Genomic DNA, 16,773 nt, shown 5'->3' with positions numbered 1-16,773 from the left:
TTATTAGCTACGTATTCATGTTAATATCTTGCATGAATATTCTAGACTCTCTTCCCCAACCTATGTTCTGGGTTTTATAGACAATGTCATCTTTCACATTACCCCAAATATTGTTATGTGCTGTTTCCATAAAAATGTCTAAAGACGTTTTGCTCAAACTTGCAGATTTCTTCCAAAATTTGGGCACTTAATCCATTAACACAAAAAGTTGACTTCCAGAGAAGATTTAAACATTCTTAGTAAATTAACTTTTTGTTTTTTAGAACAGAAAAATTCAAGGGCAAATTGTGGTGAGGTGTGTTGGAGCAAAAGGGCCTGTCGCTTTTTCATGTGCACGCAGAGCTCCCAAAGGGCGAAGGGCGGGGTGGTGTGGGAAGCCTGCTGAGAAAGCTCCTCCACCTGGGAATTCAGGGCGAGGGGCCAGTGCTCTCCAGTGAAAGGAAGCAAGGAGGGACAAAGGAGGGACAGTTTGGATCTGGTCATTGCGGAATGAATGGCTTATGGCTGTTCACTCTGACATGCCCATTTATATATGTAAACGGGACTTAAATCCTGGGAACACACAGACTGTGGATCTTTTTGAGTGGACACAGAAACTGGGACATCTGAATGAAGGTTTTAAATTAGAGATAGAAGGAACAAAAAACCCCCAAAACAATGGTTCTCACTCTTGAGAGCACATAGGTGTGCAGGTGACGTAGGGAGGTTCTGTGATGGGCTCGGAAGAGTATCTGTTGTCAAAACATTTCTTTCCACCATTAGCAAGTGTTCTATGTTTTCTAATAGATCAGTGTGAGGAGACGCCCCAACCACTGGAAATCTCCATCATCCATCTGGTCATCATGGATTTGTTGCAATCATGAGACCAGACCTCCGTATGTGATGCCAAGGAGTCTGAGCACCCAAGTTAGCAGCCTGTTCATAAACATTCACAAAAGAAAAATAGTAACATTTTCTAGAAAACACAGGACCTTGTTCCAAATACAAATGCTGTTTACTATAATTTTGGAATATTTAAATGCTACATATAAAATGTGCTTTTTGTCTCTACCAAAATAAGTTTAGTTTTTCTTGGAATTTTAAGAATTGAAACATATTGATATAATTTTTGATTTTTATACAGTGATAAATAAAAGATCTACCAGCATTCATGTATGTAAATAATATTGTTAAATATTGAAATCCCAGAATAAATTTTGAAAGAAAGGGCTGTAAATTTCCAGTTTTGTGGCAAAAGAATGCATTTATTGTTCAAATATTAAAGTTGATCTTAAATATTAAGCAAAGTATCTCAATGTGAATTCATATTCCTTTCTATTTATAGGGTAGTGAAAATGTATAATATCAGATGCTACACTGTGTTACTACGTGAGCAGATGCGTCCTTGATAACTTTAAAACATCTCTTTCCAGTGTCTACTCCTAGACCCTGGGCTGCTCCTAAGACAAGAAAAACCAGGCGGATGGTCAATGCCAGTCAGAGGGAAGAGGTGAGATTTCTCATACTGATGAAAAATGTGTTTTCTAACACTCTATTTTAATTCCACTAGGGAATATTTTTTGTGTGTCTACTATGTTCCATGATTTTTAGTTACTTAGAATTAAAATATTCATTTCAGCAAAATGGTGAGTGTAATAAACATTTTTAAATTCTTATTTTATGCAAAGTAATGCTTTGCATCATCCAAATAGTTTTTATTTGGGTGATCTAAAAGAGGACAGTCATGGTCCCTGCTTCTGAGAGTGTATCTGGGGAGATAAAACCTACTAAAAATGGCACAGGGAGAGTAGCAAAATTACCAAGTAGAAATACAGGTTTGGAGAGGAAGAAAATAACTTAGGCTTGTTCCTTATTATATAAAATCAGGGTGAAAATGAACCAAGGAGTTTCTCTATACACAGCAGGTTTAGTACGGTCTGAAAGGGTTTGCTTTTCCAGAAAGGAGAGTGCTTGTCCCAGTGTGTGTCTGGTTTCCTGAGCTGGTTTTAACTGGTGTGGCTCTTGAAGTCACTGCTCCCTGGTCGCAGGGGTCGGGAATTCGGGGATGCTTTTCTTCTGACAGGTGCTGTGCTTCCATTGTTCTTCCTTCACTATTCTGTGCATCTCCATTCCTTCTCAGAGTGGTGTTTTGCCTGTTATTCCAAAGCTAGATGGCACGATTTGGAAATTAAAGACTGAAGGATCTAGGATAGAATGTAGAGTATTATGAAGTGCATTTTTGTACCTGCACTTTGCTGGTTAGATTTCAAACCTAAAAGAAATTTTTTGCCTTGGTTCATAGTGTTGGATTTTTTTTTTTTTTTTTTTGCATATTTGCACCTGGTGGCAGCAGTGAAGGGAAGGCTCTGTCTTGGAGTAAGAAAATCTGGGTCCATCTCCTTGTTTTTCTCCTTTTAAAGTGGTCTGAGCAGGTCGTCAGCCCCCCTGAGTTCATCTAGAAATGGTGATGATAATGCCTCTTTTGTGAGTGGAACCCGATGTGAAAGTGCCTGGCATAATTCCTTTTAAAGATAAAAATGAAGAATGTATGCTGTGTAAAGCATGTTTTATTTTATTGTGAATGGTTTTATCATTTTTTTTTTTCTGAACCACCTGGTAGGTTGTGTCTTGAACTTTTCCTTCACCAGCAAATCGTTGGGGCACAGACGATAGCCCCAGCCATCGGGCAGGTGTTTGGGGTTTGTTCTGTTCGCCCGGTGGGGCCTGGGCCAGCATACGGTTTACTGTGCCCTCTTAGATGAGCTGAGGAGGGCTGGCCCTTCACACCCGGGTGCAAGAGCACATCACTCTCAGTCTGCTAGACAGGGCAGCATTTTTGGGGCCCCTTTGTCAGATGGTTGGAGATGGCTGAAAGTTTAATTTGCAGCAAATGTTTGTCTTATGTATGGCATTCGCTGCAGGAAAGACAACATGGTCTCATGACTCCAGACTCTGAAGTTCCATTTAACACCTTTCAATCAAGATAAGTCTTACACATTAAACTAGGAAAGGTGGTTTTCTCTAATAATGTTAGAAATGTGGAGCTTTTGAAAAAAAAAAAAATCACTATCTGCCTGAAAGTAAGACTTCATTGTCTCTGGAGAAGTTGAAGAAATTACAACTGTCTTTGATGTAAATGATTTCTGGTCACCCCCTCTATTCAAAGAAGCACTGAAAACACTTTCTTGTCCCCACATCCATGCATGTGTATAGAAGCGGTTCTGCTGCAGTGGGGGAGATTTGGTAGACAACTTACAGGATTTCATGCACGTTTCAAGGCAAGAATGAAAATATTGTCCCCTTTTCAAAAGAAAGCTGGACTGCATAGTAAAACTCTAGAAACTTCCACACGGGAAGGACTCAAACAGGTTTACTGAGCCCAAAGACACGTGTAAGGGGAGCGTAAGGGTCCTCAGACACTTGGGGTTCTCATGTGGGTTTCATATTATTTCATATTCCAAAAAGCATATTTCAGATGTATTTCATATTTTTCCTAAGTAGCTTCAGAGACCAGACTAAGACCAAAGGGAAGGAATTACAAAGAAGTAAATTTCAGTTCAATATGAGATGGAATTTTTTTAATGACTAAAGGTGTACCCTTGCTCCAGGCTAACTTTGGGTAGCTTGGAAGTGTGTAAGCCTAAACTGGACACCACCATCCACCTTTGCCCCGTTCTACCTCCCTCCCCGTACCCTACACCAGGGATTTTGGTTTTGAAAGAGAGGTTCACCTAGGCAGATGTTAACGTTTCTCCCGATTCAAAGTGCATAATCATCTAGATACAGAGAAAAAACAACTAGAAAAATAACACACGATGTGAAAAACAAACGTACTGTATAGAAAACTCCTATTCAGAAGACTGAGTATAGATTCTAGTTAATAAACCCAAAGCCACACTACACATGCAAGGCTTATTAATGTGTAATGATTACAGTTTTCCATTTTACAGCTTTTTAGGAGATGTTAACATTACCTTATATATGAAAAATAATCACCACTAAATTTAAGTAAGACTTATTTTGCAGGCATCAATCTGCAATATCACAGTGCCATGGGAAAAGGCTCCAGAGAATAGACTAAAAATTAAAAATGTCCTACATAAAATATTATAATAAGGAAAAAAGAGTTTTAAGCTCATATTTTTTTAAAGGTTTATTTATTTGAGAGAGAGAGAGAGCAAGTATGAGTTGGGGGGAGGGGCAGGGGGAAAGGGAGAGAGAGAATCTCTCTGAGCGCAGAGCATGATGTGGGTCTTGATCTCATGACCCTGAGATCATGACCTGAGCTGAAACCAAGACTCAGACGCTCAACTGACTGAGCCACCCAGGTGCCCTGGGTTTTTAGCTCATATTAAAGCAATAAGATGTAGCTAGGCAAATAACAAAAATAATAATACGTATTTAATATGATATTTCAAGCATCGTACCTGGATTATACTAATTAATCTTCATACAAACCCTGTGAGATGGTGTACTATTTTTTAGTAAATCCATTTTGCAGATGAGGAAATGGAAACTTAAGACAATTGACAACTCACTCACACAGGGTACCCAGTTAGCATGACATGAACCCAGAATCCAAATCCAGCCTGTCTCCAAAGCCTGTTAACCTAGCCATACCTATCTAGGGTAGAGCACAAAGTTATCAGAGAACATGCAACAAATGTACAGAGAAGCCTTTCCTTGTGACCAGTGAACATTAGTCCACCAATTTCATTAGTAATGTTTATTAGTAAAGTGATATAAATTACAAGAAAAGACAACTACAGACCAATATCTCTCTTGAACATAAATGCAAAAATTCTCAACAAAACAGTAGCAAATCAAACCCCCCAAACATAAAAATAATTATACACTATAATCCGTTGGGCTCTATCCCAGGTATGTAAGGCTGGTTCAACGTTTGAAAATCAATTGATGTAATTCAGTACATAAACAGACTGAAAAAGAAAAATCACACGATCGTATCAGTAGATGCAGAAAAAAACATTTGACAAAATCCAACACTCATTCATGATAAAAAAAAAAAAACCCTCTCAGTAAACTAGAAATAGAAGGGAATTTCCTCAACTTGATAAATATCTGCAAAAACATATGTTAAGATCACACTTAATGGTGAGAAACTCAAGGCTTTCTCACTAAGATCAAGTACAAGGCAAGTGTCCCTTCCCATCATTACTTTTCAACATTGTACTGGAAGTCCTTATTTTTGCAATTAGATAAGAAAAGGAAATAAAAAGTATACAGATTGACAAGAAAGACTTAAAACTATCTTTGCTCACAGACGACATGATTATCTGTGTAGAAAATTGAAAGAATGGACAAAAAAACTCCTGGACCTAATCAGTAATTATAGTGTAATTGTAGGATACAAGGCTAATACACAAAAGTAAGTTGTTTTACCATAGGCTAGCAATGAACAAGTGAAATTTGAAATTAAAAACACAATACCTTTACATTAGCATCCCTGCACCCCTCCCCCCCCCCCAAAAAAAAGAAATAAAGAAATACTTAGGTATTAGAGTTAGGTATAACTCTAACAAAATATGGACAAGTTCTATATGAGGAAAACTACCAAGTTCTGACAAACAAAATCAAAAGAACTAAATAAATGGAGAAAGATTTCATGTTCATGGATAGGAAGACTCAGTAGTGTCAAGATATTAGTTCTTCCCATTGATCTATAGATTCGGTGCAATCCAATCAAAATCCCAGCAAATATTTTTTCAATATTAACAAACTGTTTCTAAAATTTATATAGAAAGCAGAAGACCCAGAATAGTCAATACAATATTGAAGGAGAAGAACAAACTTGGAAGACTGACACTACCCTACATCAATACTTACCATAAAGCTACAGTAATGAAGACAGTGAGGTAGTGGAGAAAGAACAGATAAATCGATCAGTGGAACAGAGTAGAGAGCCCAGAAATAGACCGACAGAAATTAGTCAACTGGAGCAAAAGCAATACAATGGAGCAAAGATAGTCTTTGCAACAAGTGGTGCTGGAACAATGGGAGATTTGCATGCAAAAAATGAATCTAGACACAGACCTTACATCCTTCATAAAAGTTAACCCAGATGCATTATGTACTTAAATCTAAATGCAAAACTGTAAAACTCCTAGAAGAAAACAGAGGAGTAAACCTATATGCTCTGGCATGGTGATGACATTTTAGGTACAATACCAAAGGCATTGTCCACTAAAGAACTAATTGAAAGCTGGTCTTTATTAAAATTAAAAACTTCTATTCTATGGGGCACCAAGGTGGCTCAGTCAGTTAAGCATCCGACTCTTGATTTTGGCTCAGGTCATGATCTCAGGATCATGAGATGGAGCCCTGCACTGGGCTCCGTGATGCACATGGAGCCTCCTTGAGATTCTCTCTCCGTCTCTCCCTCTGTCCTTCCCCACTTGTGTTCTCTCTCTCTTAAAACAAATAAACAAAACAAAACAAAAAAGGCTTCTACTCTGAAAGACAATGCCAAGAGAGTTTAGAAGACAATCCACAAGATGGGAAGAATGTATTTGCGAAAGACACATCTGATAAAGGACTATAATCTCAAATATACAAAGAACTCATAAGACTCAACAATAAGAAAACAACCCAATTTAAAAATGGACCAAAGACTGTAAGAGATCCCTCACCAGAGAAGATATACAGATAGCAAATAAACTATGAAAAGATGGTCTGGAACATATGGCATTAGGGAAATGCAAATTCAAACAATGAGATACCACTACACACTGATTAGAGTGGCCAAAATCTGAATGCTGACAGCACTAAATGCTGACAAGGACTTGGAGCAAGAAGTCTCATTCACTGCTGGTAGGAAAGCAAAATGGTGCAGCCACTGTGCAAGACAATTTGGCAGTTTCTTACAAAACTACACATGCTCTTGTCATACGATCCAGCAATCACGCTTCTCATTATTTACCCAAAGGAGTTGAAGACTTATGTCCACAAAAGCCTGCACACAGATGTTTATAGCAGCTTCATTCATAATTGCCTAAACTTGGAATCAACCAAGATGTCCTTTAGTAGGTGAATGGATAAATAAACTGTGGTCCATTCAGGCAATGGAAATGCTAGAAAGAAATGCGCTATCAAGCCATGAAAGACACAGAGGAACCTTAGATGCATATTATTAAGTGAAAGAAGTCAGTCGGTAAAGGCTACGTGTTGTATGATTCCAACTATATGACATTCTGGAAAAGGCAAAACTATAGGGACAGTGAAAAGATCAGTAGTTGATGGGGATGGGGGTACAGGGACAAATAGGCAGAGGACAGAGGAGTTTTAGGGCCGTGAAACTATTCTGTTTGATATTATATTGTTGACTGTATGTTATTACACATTTGTCTAACCCATCGAATGTACACCATCAAGGGTGCCAAGGCAAGCTATGGATCTTGTGTCAATGTAGGCTCATCCTCGGTAACAAATGTACCTCTTTGGTGAGCCGTTGTTGATTATGAGGGAGGCTCTGGGAAATCTCTGTACCTTCCTCTCAATTTTGTTGTGAACCTAAAACTGCTCTAAAAACAAAGTCTTCATTAAATACAAAACAAGACTGTAAGCCATAGAACACAACATTTATATGTATGCTGAGAATAAAATGACGTCTTTCTAAACTGTCCAATTAAAAAAATGTTATAATATGACTCTGAAGTCTGCAAAGTCCCTTCCTAATCATTGCTTTTTGCTAGATGTAAGTATTTTCACCAGAAACCTTTCTGCAGGAGGACCCTTCAGGTGAATTTGGAACTCGGTGGGTGCAGCTCGCACCTAGCTGTGAGAAAGCCTCTTGGCCTTTTATCTGGCCCTTGGGTCTCTGTTGGCCATGGAGCTCCTGTTTGGTTTGCCTGCATTAGGGCAAACATATCTTTGACTCAACATCGTTACTCAATAGCTGGCCAAGGAGGAATTGTTCACAGAAAGGTGAGAAAAAAATAAAACTGAAATGAGGCAAGACCGTTTTTAACAGGAGAAGGAAAAGTGCCACTTGAAATGACATCCAAAATGAATTTAAGGTGATTGCTCTAACAATTTGTCAACAGAGAAGACAAATAAGTGTAGACAAGCCATGCTTTAGGGGAAAGACGATGGAGAAAGTTAAAGTGGGAGAAAAGGATGGAACATATCTGTGGAAACCAGTGTGTCCAGATTTACAGTTTTTTCCTATCTAGTTTCATGTTTTCTTTCTAAAACCACGTGGCACGGGGTTGTGGTTTTTATCGGCAATGTGATCCAAGAGGGCTTGTGACTATGGTCGCGGGTGTGGGGGCTGCGTGAAATGTAACCACTCGGCCTTAATTACTTGAACTTCAAAAATCCTGGAAAGAATGTCCTCGAAATATTGAAGCCAGGTCACGTGGTTTGGGGGCAGCTCAGGCTCATGTGGCCATAGGTCCTATCTGAGATGCCACGAGTCACTTCGCAGAAACTCAGTAGCGCTTTCAGCAGAGTAGGCTTGGGATTTGATTGGCCACAAAATATAAATGTCCGGCTGCGGTGGGAGCTGCCCCCTTCAAAGTCAAAGGTTGGGCTGCTGGTTGAACTATGTTGGGAGTTCACTTTCCATTGATCGCCAAATACTATATTTTATTATCACCGCTTGATTTTTCTTTATTACCGAATGGTTATGATCACAGACCTTGCCTCTCAGAGATGGGGCAGCTTGGCTTTCCGCTGCTTGGGAGCCACTCTTGAGGTCTAGGACAAGCTTGTCCATAGTGTTGCTGTAAATCAGCCTCTCTGTCAGCTCCTCGGCCTCTTAACACTGCACCCGGGACCAGAGCGCCGTGCTCGCTCGACGAGGGGATGATATAATGCACGGACGTGGGAGTATTAGCAAATCTGGGCATTCTTACATGTGTTGGGACAGATGCGCCCCATTATCAGACACCACACACCCAGTCCCTTACAAGACACTGAGTCAGAGAGAGTGGCCCTGACCAGCCCAGCACCCACTGGGAGCTTTTTAGAAATGCAAATTCCCCGTGAAACTCTGGGGTGGGGCCCAGCAGTCTGTTTTTAACAAGCCCCTGGGATTCTGATGCGGCTGGAGTGTGAGGAAAAGGGCCCTCGGCAGTAGCCCCTGCTTGGGGTTTTGCTGTCCCGATTTAATTGTTCCGCTCTTGGGTCTTGTAAGGAGGGACTGCCTGACCGTAAGTAATGACCCCAGGGCTTGTGTCTGAAGGTGATTCTTCTCTGTTTTGCGCCGGGACCGGAGGGTGGGGTTAGGGATGGGGACCCTGCCTGTGCTTTGCTGCAGCTCACCTGCACCCTAACGAGCTGTCAGGTGGCCTGGGCTCTGAGCCCTTTCTTCCCTGGCGGGCGTGGATTTGCCCTGGCTAGGCACCTGGTGACCAGCGGCACATATTTGTGAGAAATTCATTTGCGATTAAGCTGTTTTACTCTGTGCTAAGGCTAACCATGACTTTGTTAGCCCCGAATCTAAGCCCCAGGGCTCCAGGGGTGAACCTGCTAAGGTGCATCTCCTACTGGCCCAGCTCAGGGAAGACAGGGGAGGAGACTTATCTTTGCGGTGTGAACAAGCGTTTGTGTGAATCAGCTGTTTAGCACTTCCTAGAATTCAGGGCCCAGGCCCACAGAACACAGGGCAGGGACCAAAAGTGGCTCCCGGAGGAGTTCCAGAGTGCTTCAACATCGGATGAATGGCACGCAACCTGCATGCTCAGTAGGTCTTCTACTTAGTCTTCGATCCCGTGTTAGCAAGAACAGCTGGGATGTGCAGAGTGTCTGTGCTACGGAGGGATTCCAGCGAACTTTCAGAGCACGTGGTTGGCTTCGTAGTTGCGCCCAGACCTTTGTTGTGCTGTCCAGGTAACTGCGACCCGTGCACGCATCTCCACACCCTCTGCCGTGTGAGATTTAGAACTGGTGCTCGTCAGGCTCCAGATACACGTCACTGGTGCAGGTGAGGGGGGAATTAGGCAGAGAGGAAGGAAGGGGAGGGGAGGAGAGCAAAACACGGGAAACGAGGAGCCTCTGTGTCCTCTTGTTGAGCTGGTTAGAGAGAGATTTCCTAAAACGGAGATCGGGGAGGCCCAGGGCCATCTAAGAGAATTTACAAACTGCTGGTCTTCAAAGGGCCAGATTTGAACCTCTGCTTTCCGACTCTGAATAAAGACCGTCTTCAAAGCAACATGTTTGTGGGCATAGAGTAGGTGCCAGGTAAAAGATTCCCTGACTGAGTGAAGGACTCCTAGGGAAAACCAAAGGAATCATGGACCTAATTCCCCAGTGAGGCAGGCAGAGCACCAGCTGGGTCCCCTGGAAATGAGCACCGTGGTTCTGGGCCCAGAGCTGTCGGGAGCAACCAGGAAGGGGTCTGGAGCAGCGGTGATGACCCACCGGAGGAGTCTGTCCTCTGCCCACCTTTGTAGACATCAGTAACCTGGCTGCCCGAGCGGGCAAAGGCCCTTCTCCCTGGGGGAGTGTCCAGGGAGACGTGAACTGGGGTTGGTGGCTGTTCACGGTTGGAGTCCCCGTGACGCTGCCCTCATAATTCTCCCGTTCAGGGTTGGGTCCCCTTTGTGAGCCAATAAATAGAACCTGCTTCTTGGGAATGAGAAGGGCCGGATCTGTTGTTCAGCTCTCCGAAAGAAACCACCATCAGCGTTCACCTCCAAGAACTGCTTGATGACTCTGGAACAGTCTTTGGTACTGAGCTTTCCTTGCGGCTGCCTCATGGTCTCCGCACCTGTATGTGGGGTTGTAAAGAACTCCTAATTCCCTGTGCGTCCGAAGGGGACAGGTGACTCCTGACAGCTCTCTTCACTCCCAGCACGGGCACACTTCTGAGTGCGGGAAGCTCCGTTCAGGCAGTCTCGGGGACACCTGCCTTGTCCGCTCAGATTGTGCGCCTGCTGATGGGGACCTGCCTTGTCCGCTCAGATTGTGCGCCTGCTGATGGAGAATTTGGACGATATTTGTGCTGCTTTGGGGAAGAACGAGCTGGTGGGTGTGAAGTCAACTTTGTCCTTGACTTGTCTCTTTTGTCCCAGCTCACACATGATCGTGGGGGCCCTTCAGAATATATCCAGAGGAAGCCGCAGGTAAGTTCTGCCTGTACCAGAGCTCTGTGTAAATGGAGGCATAGTCCGGAGTCTGAGCGCTTCTAACCACATCCACAAGGGTATGACTACCCATGTCCAAGCCGGGCTCACCTCTTGTCAAAATCACTGCCCTTAACTTCCAGCACACACACACACACACACACGTAGTCTAGTGTTAACACAGGAGCCAGACTAATCCCGTGCAGGGTTTAGTAATCTGTCGCTGTGTCGCAAGTGCCCCGAAGCTTAGTGCCTCCAAACAACATTTTAGTTGTAAGGATTGACTGGAGCCCGGGGGGAGGATTCTTTTGTTGGTCTCCCCAAGGCTCAGTCATGTGGCTGCATTGAGCTGTGAGCTGGGCTGACTCTCGTCCACCCAAGATGGCTGTAGACCTCCTCTCTCTCTCTCTCTGTCTTCCTGTGTCTTTTTCTCTCTCCCTCTTGCTCTGTCTCTCTTTACCTCCATTTCTGTCTCTATCTCTGTTTCTGTGTCTGTCTCTGTTGCTCTGTCTCTCTCTGCTTTTCTCTCTCTGTTTTCTCTCTCCCTTTCTCTCTTTCTGTATCTCTCTCTTTCTCTCTCCCTCTTGCTCTCTGTCTCTCTTTACCTCCATTTTTGTCTCTGTCTATCTCTGTTTCTGTGTCTCTGTTGCTCTCTCTGTCTCTCTCTCTCTCTCTGGCAGGGCCGCTGTGTTTACTGAATGGTGACTGTCTTCTAAGAAAAAGGGAGCAGAAACAGGTCATCCTCTTAAAGTCTGGGTTGGAAGTCCCAGAATTTCACTCTGTCACATTCTGTGAGTCAAAGCAAGTCATAGGGATGCCCAGGTGCAAGGGGAGGGGACCCCATCCCACCTCCTCCTGGGAATAGCCACATGTCTGAACAAAGACGGAGGACTTGGGCTCCCAGAGACATAGCCTGCTCCTGCGAGCTCCCTCAAAAGGCTCCATGGGCTGGAAGAGCCTATGAGACCCATTTGTTTGTGTGTTTGTCTGTCTGTCTGCCTCCCTTTGCTTGGCCGGGTTCCTTGTGGGCAGGCATTTCTGTATTTTTTTTTCCCCTGCTGTCCTCAATGCCCAGAACAGTGCCCATGAGGAGGAAGAGCTCAACAAACATTTGTTGAGTGAGTAGAGGAGGAGATATACATGCATATTTAGGTAAAGCCGTACGTGTGTTTTCATCTAACTGCCCGATTGTGTTTAGAAGCGTGCCGGAAGGGTGGTGCATGAGACAGCGCCACAGGACGGATAAAAGTATGTGAGACCGAAAATACTGCCCTGAATCCGACTTGAGGTTTTGTGTTTGCAGCAAACATGTTGTCTGAAGAAGACGTGCTCCCCCAATGTGGCCAGCCACTCCGAACAAGGGACACACTGTGGCGGGCCTGTGCTTGCTGAGGGACAGTACTGGGGGAGCCCAGGTTGGGCCTGATCAGTCACGGGACTTCCCAGAGAAGTTCCTCTACTCCTAACGAACTAGTCCTCAACCCGTCGTCTTCCCTGGTATCTTGTTAATCTGTGAATTCCTATCAAGTGAGTCTTCTGGTTGGCAAACCAAGACAAGCCAGTTTTAAGATTTAAAATATATTAAAATGATATGGCAATAAAACTTTTTTTAACTTTGAAGGATGTCCAGTGCTGAATTTTTTCCTTTAATTGCCTTTGTTTGTGGGGGGAGTGGTAGATTAGCCCCTGACAACATGAGCTTGTCTATTCACAGAGTATTGTAGACGACAACACCGAGTTCTAATTCTAGAAGCTTAGTTTATGGCACTTTGTTCAACAACAGGGTCCTCAAGTCTGGGAGGGGTTCCTTAATTGTCATACCATCAGAGAGATATCTGCTAATGTTTTCAGTAAGATGGATGAAAAAATATGTCACGATAACATTGCATCTAGGGTCATGGTGAGGAGGAATTCATGGATACATCAAGGATACATCAGGAAAGTGGGAATGTTCTTTAGGAAGACCATTACCTGGCCGTTCTTCCCTTGTATTTCTCTCTCCCAGCACTGAAGCCTTCACAGTTTAGCTGCGAACGGTCAGCCCACCCATATATCACAGACTCCATTTTAGAGATGCTCAATGTTGAAATCTTCACGTTACTTAAACCTAAATGGAAGCAATATTTGTTATTGATTTATGGGGAATAATAAAACTTTTCAAACTTCAAAAATGAAAAGGTAAAATAATTACCATTATATCAACTATAGACTAATTTGACTTTACTCACTTTTAATGAATCTGAAATTGCAAAAAATATGAGTTCAAATTTTCTAATTATGTTATTTTTCTTGACAACCTGTCTGCCCATTCTTATTTTGAACAGAATGCTGTGCTGAAAGCATATTTAGATATCTTGAGAAGCAATAAATAATACAGCTTTTGGGTACTTAGTGCTATGTTTTACAAATCTTGCCAATCACTGATATTGACATAAAAGGACATTTTCAAGAACCAAAAATAATCTTCCTCTAAAAATGATACAAAATCATAGTACATTTTGGGCACCTTATATGCAGGCATTGTTATATGTTGAGAATCTAGACAGATAGAGGGACTGTATTTATTCGAGTGGGGAAAGTTATTTGAATTACCAAATATACATGTAAAAGTATGTCTTTCATTCCAGAAATATTGAAATACATAATAACGTCTCCAAATAAGAGGTGTTTTATTTTTGTGAAATGCTTTTGTACAATGAGGCATCTCTTTACTGGAGCTTACTGTTCACTGGAATTAAACATTTAATGTTCTTTACAGACCAGAATCTCTTCCCTGGAATCAACTGTTTGTCCACCTCAAATGCAGGAGGGATCTCAGCAGCCCTTTCCCAGGGTAAGTGACTCTTTGGTGTGGCCTTGAAATCTCAAGGTTATTTATCAACTTGATAATTAAACCAGGACTCAATGTGGTGGAAAATGTTATCCCTTCTGCAGACATCAACTGTAGAATCTGTGTGTGTGTGTGTGCATGCACACACGTGTGTCTCTCTGTATGCACGTGTGTGGGTCTGTGTGTGCATGTGTGTGCTTGTGTGTGTGCATGTGTGGGTGCGTGTATCTCTGTGTGTTTGTGCATGTGTGTGCATGCTGAGATTATGTACATGAAAGTCTCTTCTCTGTGAAGGTAAAACTGGAAGTGTATTATCACTGTCTTTCCCATGAGCATATTGTCCTATACGTGAGGGTGTGTGTCTCTAAAGATACAGTGCTTACTTCTAAACTTAATCAAATAACATCATCCGTCTGCCCCCATCCATATATTGATCTATTGAAACCACTTATTTGAGAATGCACCAAAATAGATTCTGTGAGAGATGAAGAGATGAACCAACTCCTCAGATGACTAACATTTTGGTAAATTTTTTAGCATTTATTGTACTGCAACTGGATTTGGGCTTTAGAAGTAGTGGTAGAGTGATTTTTCATTGTGAAAATGTATGTGCAATTTGATTTTTTTTTCCTTAAAAATAATTCCAGTATTGGGGTTCCTGGGTGGCTCAGTCGGTTAAGCATCAGACTCTTGATTTTGGTTCAGGTCATGATCTCAGGGTCGTGAGATCAAGCCCCACATTAGGCTCCATGCTCAGTGTGGAGCCTGCTTGGGATTCTCTCTCTCCCTCCCCCTCTATCCCTCTCCAATCCCTCCCCCCCCCCGCTCATGCCCACTCTCGTTCTCAAAAAAAAAAAAAATGATTCCAGTATAAGAAAGTATCTAAAGGGATGAGAAATAATATCTAATAAGAAAATTTCAATGAAAATACATGTTGTCCCCTTATTTTCTCTCTGATCGACTTTGAGCAATTCAGTGTTTCCCTTTCCCTTCCCTCTACTAGGGGCACACTCCCACCTGTGCTCACACTCACCCCACACAATCTGCATGGGACGGGGAGGGAGTGGTTAAAGTTATGTTTGCAAAGATGTTCCTAAAAGGTAAAAAAATACAGTACTCTTTCTGGATCTCCTATAATGGGACCTTTAAAGACATGTTTGTAGGTCCACAATCCCTAAGGGTTTGGATAATCCCTGGAAGCGAACAGTGTGACAGGGGTGGCCCTTTTTTTCTAAAGATTTTTATTTATTTAACAGAGATAGAGAGCACAAGTAGGTAGAGCGGCAGACAGAGGCAGAGGGAGAAGCAGGCTCTCCACCGAGCAGGGAGCCTGATGCGGGGCTCGATCCCAGGACCCTGGGATCATGACCTGAGCCAAAGGCAGCCGTTTAACCGACTGAGCCACCCAGGCGCCCCTTTTTCCACTTTTCTTGATGCTGAGCATCAGCTGCGAACAGTTCCCTCCACTTTCACGTTGTAAAACAAAGCAGAAAGAATCTAACTGGCATTTATAAGATAGAGGAGATGTTTCATGAAAAAGGAAATCTCCTGAGGAGGGGTCTGCACACGGTCCTGTCCAGGACGCAGTGTGGACACCCAAAGACAGCTTCCCGGAGCCCGGAGCCGAGGGGCTGATTCCCGGGTGCTCAGACCATAAACAGCCTTCAAGGCACTTAAAAAATCTGCATTTTGTGGGTGTTGGCAAAGCCACTCTCGCCCCCCCCCCCCGCCATCTGTTCTTTGTGTTTGAGCCCTCCCTTTGAACATTTGCCTTGGCTTGTAAATACTGCAATTTACTTCACTTCAGGCTTCAAGTTGATGCCATTTTGCCAAATGCACTTGTGGTGGGTCCGTTCTCTAAGAAACCTTCGTGTTTGTTAACCAGACTCAGCTTTTCTTGGTGAAAGCCGTGGTGCGGGTTTTAGGGAGTGTAAGGGCACCCCTGGGACCTGGCCGTCTGTCCTGTTGATGGTGATGGTGAGGACAGAGGCCACCTTTCCCAGCCCTTTTTATGACCCACGCCAGACCGTGGCACTTTAGAGCACACGTGCAAATCCCTGCAGGCCCACGTATGAGACACGTCCTCACATCCAGTGTGCCCCTCGTCACCTCGGGGCTGTCCGGGCACAGGACCCAGACGGGGGTGTCCAGCCCCCGCTGTCATTTACAGGCACACGACATCTGAGGAAACGCTTTGTCTCAGGGACGATTCTTAAGAGAAACCACCTCCCTAAGGTGGGCTCGAGTGTGCCCAGTGGACAGGGCTGCTCCCTGGGACCCTGGGGTCTCACCGTCAGCACGATGGACAGGCTCCCTGTTTCACCGATTTTCTAAAGGCGGCTTCCTCAGGCCTCAGGAGGACCGAAGAGGACTTTGTAACATTTGGGACGTGCTAAATCCCTTCATGATGCGTGGAAGGAACCAGGATTTGTGAATGGACTTCTTGGTTGTGAGATCAATCTAATGATGATGCCATGGATGTCATGGATAGCCAGGTTCTCTCCCTGTGGGTTTGATGACATTCTGGTGACTCTGTCTGGGGTCTCAGCTGCCTGTTTCCAGGCCTCCAACTTTCTCCCCATTAGCTGTCTGCCCCTTGCTCTTTCTGCCCCAGCCACCCTGTCTCCTGGTGCCCCGAAGCCACTGGGCGTCCGTCCTCCCACCCCAGGGCCTTTGTACGTGCAGTTCCCTTTTCCAGGAATGCCCTTCCTACAGAGGTCCCCACCACTAAGCCCCCTCACTTCCTTATTCAAAAGGCTTACCCTGAGGAACCCCTGGTTTTCTCTCTTAGCATGAGTCACCATCTAACATAATACATACTTTATTCTCCTTGTTAGTGTTTCTCTCTCCCCTCTACTCCAGAGCACTCTTCTCACT

At 43.6% G+C, this 16,773-nt stretch overlaps 1 protein-coding gene across 3 annotated transcripts in view; it reads left to right on the top strand.

Annotated features, from left to right (window-relative positions):
• Positions 1 to 16,773, top strand: part of LOC145723175 (uncharacterized) — a 50,867-nt gene that overhangs the window by 2,334 nt on the left and 31,760 nt on the right. For 2 of the 3 annotated variants that reach the window (XR_014148062.1, XR_014148063.1), the window contains exons 2-4: positions 1,413 to 1,489; positions 11,016 to 11,066; positions 13,825 to 13,899. Coding sequence is in view for 1 of the 3 variants with exons in the window: in XM_081829294.1 (XP_081685420.1) it covers position 906; positions 1,413 to 1,489; positions 11,016 to 11,066; positions 13,825 to 13,899 (204 nt within the window). In the remaining 2 variants the exon portion in view is untranslated. Of the gene's footprint in view, positions 1 to 786; positions 907 to 1,412; positions 1,490 to 11,015; positions 11,067 to 13,824; positions 13,900 to 16,773 lie in introns of all 3 variants that reach the window. The other variant, XM_081829294.1, reaches the window with a different exon arrangement.

The sequence above is a fragment of the Leptonychotes weddellii genome, chromosome 8 (assembly GCF_054177405.1).
Source record: "Leptonychotes weddellii isolate Sample4059 chromosome 8, ASM5417740v2, whole genome shotgun sequence".
Lineage (NCBI taxonomy): Eukaryota > Metazoa > Chordata > Mammalia > Carnivora > Phocidae > Leptonychotes > Leptonychotes weddellii.
This window is presented reverse-complemented; position numbering and strand designations above follow the sequence as displayed.